Source organism: Camelus dromedarius, chromosome 11 (genome assembly GCF_036321535.1).
Source record: "Camelus dromedarius isolate mCamDro1 chromosome 11, mCamDro1.pat, whole genome shotgun sequence".
Classification (NCBI taxonomy): Eukaryota; Metazoa; Chordata; class Mammalia; order Artiodactyla; family Camelidae; genus Camelus; species Camelus dromedarius.
The window spans coordinates 55462376-55473660 of NC_087446.1; the positions used below are offsets into that span (position 1 = coordinate 55462376).

The window sequence follows — 11285 nt, forward strand, 5'->3', positions numbered from 1 at the left end:
AGGAACCCTAGCTTTTGCCCCAAAGTCTTGGCCCTGTGTCTCAGACGCCCCCTCCCATGGTGCTGGCCCTCTCCTCACCTCTCCCTCTTGCCCTCCGACCCCGGTGCGTGAAGTCTTGGAATGTAGTTCACCGGACCACGGCGGACCTGCCCCCGGTGCAGAAGCTGTGCGCCTGGGCTTAGCTTACCAGGCTCACCAGGACCCAGCACCCCCACCCTCTGAATCGCCCCATTCCCTTTTTCCCGGGACTCCTCTATTGCAATAAAAAGTTCTGCAGTGCACTACACCGTGGGCTGTTTGTGCCTGACTTCCTCGGGCTACTTATTCCCAAAGCAAAGACAAAGCTGGCCGGATTTGGGGGCAGGTAAAGAAAAGGGGGAACACGAACAGGAAGCAACCCTCCTCATGTGGTGGGTGGGTCTGCATGACTTCAGTGTACGGTGGTGTCATAGCACCAGGATCTTCAGGGTTGGAGGGATGTGTGTGTCAGAGGGCCTGGGGTGAGAGGGAAATGAGGGGGGTTAATTCATGCAGGGTGTTGGCTTCCTTCCCAGTCTGGGGTCCACAGGCAGCCGTTCTTGGTAGAGTTGCTGAGAACTGCATTTATTCATCGACTCACTCGCTCTGCAAACACTTACAGAATGGCCTCTAAGGGTCCGGCATAGTGTTCGGTCGACAGGACACTAGTCCTGGCCCTCTGGAGATGATGGTCTGGCAGGGAAGCAGTCTGTAAACCAGGAAATGGACCAGAAAGAAGCTCAGATGGGGATGAAGGCGAGCCTCCTTCTACTGCCCTGGCAGGGGCAGTCGGGGACAGGCCCCGGGGAAGATGGCCCTCATAGACTGAGGCTGGAGGACGTGAACACAATTGGGTGGCCCAGGTCCGGGTTTTAGTTGAACAAGGGATCTGATGGTGGCTGGGAAAAACATACTATGGCGGAGGAAAGCATGGGCTTTGGAATCAGAGGAAGTTCCAGCTCTGCTTTGACTTCCAGGTCTATGGTGTAGTTTAGTCTGAGTTTTCACAAGGCAACTGGACTTTGGTGTCAGAAGGTAGGCCAGCTTAGGGGGTGGGATGGCCAGAGAGAGGCTGGGTTTTTGTGCTCTTTACTTGCCATCCAGGCCTGAGAGAAGCCTTGGTTCAGCGAGCTCACTTTCTTTTCTGTTGCACAAAGCATTACATCAGCGAGCCATCTGGGGAACAATAGTCCCTGCTTTCTATGTCCCTGGGTGGGGCTAAGGTGTGTCATTGGCCAGAGGCACCAGCTTTACCTTTTAAGGTTCGCTAGTGCCAGGGTGTCTGCTGTGTTCTCTTGGATCCCTGCCCAGAGAACAGGTGTCCAAAAGGGCCCCTTCCTGGATAAACAGAGCAGTCTCATTCCAGAGGAATGGGACAGAAGCTTGACTGGCAACTGCCACCTACCTGAGGGGCAGGGGACAGGGCCTTACTGGACTCATGCATCAGCCCCATTTGATCTATTCAGACTGACACTGGTTGCATAAACATTCTTATCAACACCCCCAATGCAAGGCAGCTGCCTAAAAGCAGAGCTGCTTCTCTGCAAGATTTTTCAGACTCCATGCTCTCCGCATTTAGCTAGGAGGTAATGACATTCTGTGATATTCAAGGTCAGGTTTTTCCAGCTCCTGCTGGGCTGATCATGTCAGTAAAGGAACTCTGTGAGAAGTGCAGAAGCTCCTCCCACCCAGGAGCTGTAGGCAGGACTGATGGTGAGCAGCCGGCAGCCTGTATCACCGAGCACTGGTTGTTGCCCGCATGTTTCCTTTCCAAATCCCAAATCTGATGTCAGCCAGGGCGCTCCCAAGGGCCGTGGGATCAGGCTTTAGTCTCTGGCTGGGCCAGGGCCACGTGGGCCATTAGCAAGGTTTGTGGCTTGGGGCCCAATCTTTGGAGTGGCTCCCCTGGTCCTGGGCCACATTCCAGGCTGGGAAATTTCTGGAGAGTCAGTCACCAGCCCATTTATAAGCTTTGAGAGTCAGGTGACTTCTGGAAGTTCAGTGGTGACTTCTGGAAGTTCAGTCATTACTTCCCAGCAGAAGTACTATCATATTTAATAGTAGCGCTTAAATGTGTGAGATGTGACTTCACGTTGTTAGAGTCTCCGTCTGAGCCCCTCAAGGGCCGTCTCACCCATTCATCCCCAGAGCCTGCCATGGAGAAGGTGTGAATGGGCCAGGGCTCTGTGGTGTCGTTTGGTCTGCTCTGTCTTTGGGTGAATTGGGCTCTGTTCTTCCACAATTAGCATGTTTATCCCTATGGGCCCCCCATGGCAGGCGAGGTAATTACGTTTATTTATTTATTTAATTATTATTTTATTTTTACTGGAGGTACTGGGAGTTTCAGGACCTCGTGCATGCTAAGCATGTGCTCTACCACTGAGCTCTACCCTCTTCCCTGGGAGTCTCCTGACGCATCTAAATGCAGTCCTTCCTGATGCGATTCCAGCTGCAGTCTATTAACCAGTCCAGCCTGTACTAAGGAAGGAAGGCCCCGGATTCTGCTCCCAATCTTGCTATTACTTTGGCCAAACTCATCACCTGTTCATGGGCCTTGGTTCTGCCCACCCCAGATGGAACTGTTGAAGATTCATCTATCCTTTGGAGTTTTCCTTCTTGCTTAAACTCTCTGTACCACGGTTTATCCGTAAAACAAGACAGTACGTGTCATGGGTTGTTTCAGGATTAAATATATTACTATATGTAAAGTACTTAAAACATAGTAAGCTTATATCAAAGTAATTAATATTTTATTTGCTGGAGTTCTTGGAAAGGGTTTTGAGCACCTTTAAAGAAGGCTCTACAACTTCAAGATCTCCTTCTGCCTGGGCTGGAGCTACAGTGATTGCAGGGCGGGAAGGGTAGGGAGGGGAGCCCAAGGGTTAGAGCTAGGGGTCACTAGCCAGAGGGCACCTCCCTGGTAGGACACTCAGCAGCACCTGCCCATCGCCACTCCCACCATAGTCCAGTTCTCCATCTGGGACCCCATCTCCCCAGCACATGAGCCCACTTGTACATTCACACTGTACTCATACCCACAGGTACCCACAAAACTCTCTTCAGTGCGTATCCACAGGTAGACACACATTCACACACATCATCACCCATATAGGAACCCCCTCTGTCACACACACGTTTCCAAACAGATGCCCAGATATGTACATGTACCTAGGTGCAATCATTCTGTTCCACTCCCAGACAGCAGCCTAGAGATAGATTGCTGAGCAGGGTAAAGATACAGTCAGTGTGCACACAGCACAGTGCATGGCACCTGGGCACCCAACTTCCCTCTGGCTCCCCGTCCTGTCCCATGTCTCCTAAAGAATCACAGAGCTTGAACTTAGTCAGGGACCTTAGCATCTAGTCCAGGCATTTTTTTTTCTCCCACTAGTGAATACATGGAGGACCAGAGGGGGGAGGTGACTTGCTAAAGGTCACACAGCAAACTGTTTCATTTTCTTTACCATTCCGCATCATGGGCCTTATGTACATGATTCGTTCACCCTCGCTCCTCTGCCTGAGCCTGTTCAGAGGTGGACACTTAGAGGAAGGTGAGGATTGTGGAGCTGGAGTAGGAGAGAGGAGAAGGTCAGAGTCAGAGGGAAGGTGAGAGAGTGAAGTACGACTGGTCACCAAAGCCCAGTGGGGCTGATGAGACTAGTGAGACAGGGAGGGCAGGATCAGTTGACTGAAGTCCCTCAGGACTGATGGCTTCTGACCTGGGAAGGAATGGAGGGGTGGAACTGGTGCTGGGGCTTCAGGGCTGGACTCCTGACAGGGCCTGCTCCTGAGCTGTGTGGGGTCACAGCACAGAGGGCTGGTTAGAACAGTTGTACTCTCTGGACCTCTCCGAGGGCTCTGTCCTCAGAATTCCATGGGGAGCGGGGGGAAGCAGGAGTGGAGGGGACACATTGGTGGCAGGAGACCTGGGATTGATCCTACCTCTTAAAAGAGCCTGTATCTTTTCAGACCACTCATTTCTGGTCTCTCAATATTCTTAATTATTTCTTTTGTCCTTAAAGATGGGGATGGGGACTTACACTTCTTCTACAGTTTCCTGGGCCCAGAATTGGAAGTTTAGAGATTCACTTTGCTGTATAGATGTATGTTCAGGGACTCTCCTCGGCCCGTAGTGAAACTGAGGGACCATCTCCTCACTTCCACCAGCACTTGTAAGAGCCTCATCAGTGTCGGGGGGACAGTTTCCTGCATGAAGGACCTTGATGGTCTGGAAGATGTGGGGATTTTTCTCTGTACTTACATCTCTGATCACAGATACAAGTGTAATGAGAGGCTGGCCACGGCCCTGATCCCTGGAGGGATTTCTACTTTACATTCTACAAAAGGATAACGATGAACACACATCGTAATTCTTTTGTGGCAGGCACTGTCTAAGCATTGTACATATATGAATTTCCTTAATCTTCCCAACAACCCTAGGAGGTAATTTTTTTTTAAATCATTCTGACTTTAGACGTGTGAAGACTGAGACACAGAGAGGGTAAGTAAATTGCCCAAAGTCACTCAGCTAGAAATAGAACCCAGTTTTGGACCCATGCAGTCTGGCCCCAGAGTCTGTGATCTGCCTCTATGCCACATCACCATCTTGTTACGTGCTGTTTTCTAGCTTTGAAGCAATTTACCAGCTATGGCAGGTCTCCAAAACCCAGAAGGACTCCACTTAAAAAAAGGTAGCCATATCAAAGGCTTTTTGAAAGTTTAAATCATGTTCATGTATTTACCCTATAAAGAATTCTCATAAATTACTTAGCCATGAGTCTTCCCCACCAAAGCCAGGAGTAATGTTTCCTTAAGCTTTGAGTGACCGGTGACTCTACCCATAAGTTTACAGATGTGCACAGAGATGTTTTCTGGAAGGCAGCTGTGGTTTAGTGAAATGAGTAGTAGACGTGGTTCAAACCCCAGTTGGGCCACTGAACTCAGTGTGCGGCCCTGCACCCTTACTGTGGGTCTCTGAGCTCCGGTTTCTTCATCACAAGATATATCATGAAGGTGGTGGGGACAGAATTACAGGGTGTAGGGGTCTAGTGCAGTCTTTGGCTAAATCTAAGATTGCTGTGAACCCAGGGGCAGAGGACCATACTGGAGACTCCAGATCTAGAGCTTTCTCTGCTCCTTGAGACTTCGGGGACCCTCCCAAACCCCGATCCCCGAGGAGGATAACAGAAGTGCTGACAACATCCAGCATTGGCTACATTGATTTATTGGAAGCACAGATCAAGAAAGAGATGAACACCGCATAGGAGGAAGAGGAGAAGCTGGGGTAGAGTGGGAGCTCTGGTCATTGACCCCATGGCAGTCCAGGGTAGGGTCCTGGTCCTGAAACCCCTTGCCCCAGAGGCGCCCTTCTTGTGGGCACTACAGGGACTAGGGTAGCCTTTCCCAGCGCTGGCAGCAGAGCTCAGAACAAGGGATCACAAATAGACACTAGGCCAGGGGTGAAAAAAGCATCTTTCAAAGTGCCAGAAAAGTAGCCTAGGATTTGCTCTGCCCAGGGCTGGGCGGGGCTGGGCCACGCAGGGCAGGCCCTGCCAGGCTGGGAGGGAGAGATGCCAGGGCAGGCCTGAGTTGGGGCACCTAACATTTGCGGCAGCTACTGGCGCAGGACCCCACGCCACAGGAGCTGATGCCGCAGGAGCCCACGCCGCCGGTGCCCAGGCCACAAGAAGTGATGGAATTGCAGGGGCCGCAGGGCGCGCACAGGCCGGTGCTCACCGCCACGTTCCCGGTGCAGGGGGCGCTGCAGACGCTGCCCGTCACGGGCCTGGAGCCAGACACGCCCAGGTCCCCGCAGACAATTCCGCCCCGGGAGCTGCTGACACCTGCGAACCCCAGAGGCTGAGTCAAAATTCTGGGGAGCCAAGTTTCCCACCTCCCAAATGATGCCCCTCCCCAAGCATCTTTACTTCACAACTCTAGGTCCATCAGCTACCAAAGCTGTGGTCTTTCCTGCTGTCTGACCCCAAATTCCTCCTGCTGTGACGCCAGGCCACTCTTCTATTTAGGTCTCAACAAAACCTCTCCTTCCATCCCTTACAGGAAGCAAGTAAATCCATCCACACAGGGCCCAAGTTACTTACAGACATTCACGGCCCCAACACCTTCACATAGTCTGTGAAAGAAGAGGAAAGAGGCAACATTAGTGACTCAGCCGAGATGCAGACAGAGCTCCACACATTTTGGGAGTGGGGTCCAGCCGTGGTCAAGAAGGTAGAAGCAGAGAGTCTGCAGGAATAGTCCTCTGAGCTAACCACCCCAAAGTGATAAATGATAGGTTTGTCCTGGATCTGGGGCCATTGCTCAGCCAGGACCAGGGGAGTGCTTGTACACAGAGTAGGAAGGGGCAGCTCAGAACCAGGCTGGTTTGGGTCCTACCTCTGCTCCTCGCCCTCCAGCAGGCGCCTGTAGGTGGCGATCTCGATGTCCAGGCCCAGCTTGGAGTTCATCACCTCCTGGTACTCCCTGACCAGGCAGGCCATGTCCTGCTTGGCCTTCTGCAGGGCGCCTTCCAGCTCAGCCAGCTTGCAGCGGGCATCATTAATGGCAGCCTCGCCCTGCTGCTCAGACTGGGTCACTGCTGCCTCCAGCTTGGAGATCTAGGGGGCCCAGAAGAGAACAAGGTGGGTTATAGTCCACGGGTCTCTGTGCTCATTTCCTGCATGTGTCCAGTCTCTCCCAGCCAGCTGGGATCACCCCAAACAGGGCCTCTCCCCTTCATCACCTGTGTCTCCCTGACTGATCACAACCAAGACTCTGGTCATGCAAATAGACTGGAGAATGAATGGTGAGATCCATTTGGGCGCAAACTACCCCCAGCACCCCTGGTCTTGGGGAGAGATGACCCCTACCTGGCACTTGGCGTTCTCCACCTCGGCCGTCAGCCTCTGGATCATGCGGTTCAGCTCGTTGATCTCCTCCTTGGTGCGGCGCAGGGTCTCCCCTTGCCGGATCACCGTGGCCTTGATCTCCTCACACTGAGGGGAAGCAGAGAGTCTCAGGAAGCTCGGGATGGGACGTCCTGACCATTCAGGACACATCAGATGATGTGCCAGGTGTACAGTGCTCAGCTTGTGCCGCCATACATGGCAGCCCTGTCCTGCCTCTAGAACCTGAGAGCTGTCTGACTTTTGTTACCACCTCTAGGGAACAGAATCCTCTGACAAAAGAAGCCTTTTCTATTATACACCTCAAATCCCTCCCATCACCATGTATAGGAGGCAGGGGTCCTGGGCCACTCACTTTGCTGCGGTACCAGGACTCAGCCTCAGCCCGGCTGCGTCTGACGATGTCATCGTACTGCTCCTTGATCTCAGCGACGATGCAGTCCAAGTTCAGGTCCCGGCTGTTGTCCATCTTGACGATGACCGAGGTGTCTGAGATGTTGGCTTGGAGAACGCGGATCTCCTGCAGATGGTGGGGTGGCAGATGGAAGGATTTTGTTTACACCACTGCCTCACCAACCAAGTCTGTATCCAGCCTTCTAAGCCCTTCCCTCGTCTCTAGCCACTGCCCCATCTGACAGCCTCATGGACTGCAGCTCCTTGCCCAAATCCCCTTCAACTCCAATCCCGGAAAACTGCCCTGTCTTCCAGGCCAGCTGCTGGTTTTCTGCCTGGACCGCAACCCCTCACCTCCTCATAGAGTCGCCGCAGGAAGTCAATCTCCTGGATCAGGGCCTCTGAGTTGGCCTCCAGGTCTGACTTGCGGAGGTAGGCGCAGTCCACATCCTGGAAAGGTGGGGAGTCTTTGAGCTCAGAGAAGCCCTGGTAAACATCACCTGAAATCCTCTCTCATCACCCATTACATGGAGGCAAGGAGGAAAGGATCCCCAGTGTTCCTATTCCCATCCCATTTCCATACCCTTTCCCCAGAGGAACCTCACAATCTTCTCCCCTTCTGTGAGAAAATGCTTTGTGCCTTGGAGATGGACCACCACCCTTTCACCCCTCCCACCTGAGACATCTTAGCCTCCCAGCTCTCCTTTACACCCTCCCCGGGACCAGGAAGCCTGCCAGACTGACTCACTCACTCGGCCACCTTGATCCTTCCCTGTCCCCCAGCAGTCCTCCGAAGCTCCACCTGGCCTCTCCTGGTTCTGCCCCATCCTCCCCCAGGCCCTGGGACTGTGCCCCTCCTCTGAGCAGACTTCTCGCAACGCTGGACAGGACACCGTCCCTCAGCTGAGAGACTGAAGTTGCCACGTCTCCATGGGACCCCAGCCACAGAGCAGAACCTCTGAAGCAGCACAGAACATCCAGAGGGCAAGCCAGCCACCCTCCTGCCCCAGGGCGGGTGCTCGAGGAGACTCCAAAGTCCTTGTCCCTGTGAAAAGCCTGGATGTGCCTTGCATGACCTGGTCTCTGGGATATTCTCCTCCTGACCCGGCAAGGTCAGTGCAGCCACACTGAGGGGGAGACCACGGGTCTCCCCAACACGAGCCTGTCATTCTGAGCCACCACGCGTCTGTGCTTCCCGATCCCGTGTTCCTCACCTTCTTCAGAGCCACAAACTCATTCTCGGCTGTTGCTCTCAGAGAAACTTCCTCCTCGTACCTGAGGCAGAAGAGGCAGAGAGGGAGGTCAGGGGAGGACAGTTCTCCCCACAACTCCCTCCACTTCGTACCAGCAAAGGGGGGCAATTTTAGGGGCCTCCCAACACAGCCTGAGCCCTGGCGGCCCTGCTGGGTCCCCCCTGGCTGCATTTGGGGTGTGTCTAGGATTCTCTCTCTGCTTTGAATGAGGGGTCCAGGGGGCTACTCTTCTGGGACCTCACAGCCCTGCTCCCAAAGCTGCTCCGAGGTCACCTCTGGAGGAAAACGAGGACTCCGCACCAGCTCCACGCTAGGAGTGGACAGCAGCACCGGTGGGGCCGTGCAGCCCCAGCCTCCCCTCTCCTGGGGGTCCAACTCACTCAGCTGTGGGGGGCCCTATGTGTCCCAGAGGCTATCAGCGCTCAGCACCCGAGTGCGTGGGCCACCGGGAGTCCCAGGACCTGGCAGCCCTGAGTGACCCTGGAGCTCAAATCACATCCAGGTGCTCCAGGTGGGAGCCTGAGAGGCCAGGAGGAGAAGGTCTGGGAGACTGCAGAGGCCTCCTCCCCACAGAGCACAGGGCACAGCTGCCAGGTGATGGGGCTCAGAGAAGGCAAGACCGAAGGAGAAGAGAGACATCTCCTGGGGAGTCACGGACCTCCTCCTAGGCATCTGGGCAACAAGTGCCCCATGGGAGGGTCCTGCTGCATGTAGCCCCCCAGGCCTGTGAGGTCACCTGACCTTCTGGGAAGTTATTCTCCAGTCCCATCCAATGGGCTTTAACCCAAGTCCATTTCCTGGGCCCAAGGTCACTCCCGGCCACACTCACTTCTTCCTGTAGCCCTCCAGCACCTCCTGCACGTGGTTGAGCTCCGAGGCCAGCCTCCCGCTGTCGGCCTCCACGCACTCGGCCTCCCGCCGCAGCGTCTGGATGTAGCCGTCGAACAGCGGCTCCAGGTTGCTCTGGCAGCACTCGCGGTTCTGGTAGAACTGCAGCTTGGTCTCCAGCAGCTTGTTCTGCTGCTCCAGGAAGCGCACCTGCCATTGGGGTGGGAGGAGGGGTCAGATGGCTCCTACTGCCCCCAAATCTTTCGGAGGGTTGGAGGGGTGCTGTTGTTTTAAGGTAAACTCCCAAACCAGGAGCTCAGCAGAGATTAGACAGAGGTGGGCAGTGGGAGACAAGGCAGCTTTTGGGTTTTGGAGATTGTGATCTATGTTTGGATTTTTCAACTTAGGGGTGAGAGCAAGGGTCTGGGAAAGATCAGTCCATCCTCAGGTGAACTGAGTTATCCCACCCTGCTAAATCCAGGTGGCATGTGGTCAGGAGCCAGGTAGAGGCCTTTTTGTCACTGACTTCTCCATCAGTGCTCAGTCTGAGTTGAGCACAGGTGGGTTCAGGAAAGGTGTGATCAAGGACACCCCCAAGGCTGACCCTGTGGTCATGTTCCTATTTCTTATTTTCATTTCTTGTGTCTTGTCTGCATGTACAGCCTTCTTCCTCTGACACATAGTTCTAAGCCTTGTTCGTGTCTCTCTGTGGTGATTCTGCCTGTCTGGACAGAGCTTGTATTTACAGTGCTATCCTACCAGGAGCCTCTGCTGTATCCTCCTCTCTCTGATCTCTGTGTCCTGGATGTGTGTAACTCCTCCATCAGACTGGGAGCTCACTGGGACCACATCTCTCCTGCCCCTGACTCCTGCTTCAGTGCCTACCCAGGAAGGGAAGGTTCAGGAAGGGTGTGATCAAGGACACCCACCTTGTCAATGAAGGCAGCAAACTTGCTGTTGAGGCTCTTGATCTGCTCCTTCTCCTCCTGCTTCACACACTGAGCATTGGGGTCGATCTCCAGGTTGAGGGGCGCCAGGAGGCTCTCGTTGACCGACACGGTGGTGATGCAGGGCGGGCTGGGTCCACATACGCCGCCAGAGCGGTATCCGAAGCTGCGGCTGCAGGAGCCGGCGCGGAAGCCTCCGCAGATACTGCGGCTGCCGAAGCCCCCGGTGAGGCCGCGGTAGCAGGAGATGCCGCGGTAGGGGGCGGCCGTGATGCAGCAGCGGCCGGGCCGGGGCCCGCAGGCGGAGACGCAGCTGAAAGTGCGGCCTGTGAATCCTGATCCGCAGGTCATGATGCTTCTGGGGGTTTCGGCTGCAGGGCAAGGGGTGGAGGACTGGAGCCTTGTGGAAACTCCAATGTGCTCCTCAAGGAGCCCAGGCTTATTTATGCTCAGACAGGAAGGGGCTTGGCTATGCAGATGAAGTCGCCGTGATTTGGGCTTTATGGGCTTGGGTGTCTAGCCAGGTCAAAAGCCTCTCGAGAATGTGCTTTAATAGTGGAGTGGCCCGCCCCATGTCTGTGTAAAGGATGCCAACCCCTGGGCTGTTGGGGAACTTGGCATGTTTCATCTCAAATTACCTTGCCAGTAGGGCATGCACTCATCTGAGGATACTGGAGAGAGAACGGCAGGTAGGGGAGGGGTCGGAGGAATGGGGCCAAGAGAAAGGGAGGAGAAGGGAGGCCAGATGTCGGAGAAGCAGGGGACTTGGGAATATGTAGGGTGTGAGTGGGGGACCCAGGAAAGACTGAAGTATTTACATATAACTTTTAGAAGTTTCCATTGCAGTAGTGGTCAAGGTGTTACTATAACATAAATCTGTATTTCCCTCATCTCCAGATAGTCCAGTTGGCTGCTGAAATATATCTGTCTTTTCTTGTCAT

The 11285-nt window shown here is 54.3% G+C and overlaps 1 protein-coding gene across 1 annotated transcript; it reads right to left on the bottom strand.

The window, feature by feature from the left end:
- Positions 1-5226: 5226 nt before the first annotated feature.
- Positions 5227-10757, bottom strand: LOC105094612 (keratin, type II cuticular Hb1). The gene is made up of 9 exons (XM_064491016.1): positions 10327-10757; positions 9399-9607; positions 8531-8591; positions 7671-7766; positions 7279-7443; positions 6888-7013; positions 6415-6635; positions 6120-6151; positions 5227-5861 (listed from the first exon to the last, which is right to left on the bottom strand). Exons 1-9 carry the CDS (start codon positions 10693-10695, stop codon positions 5617-5619), a joined length of 1524 nt encoding a protein of 507 aa, XP_064347086.1. The 5' UTR covers positions 10696-10757; the 3' UTR covers positions 5227-5616.
- Between the last annotated feature and the right edge of the window lie 528 nt (positions 10758-11285).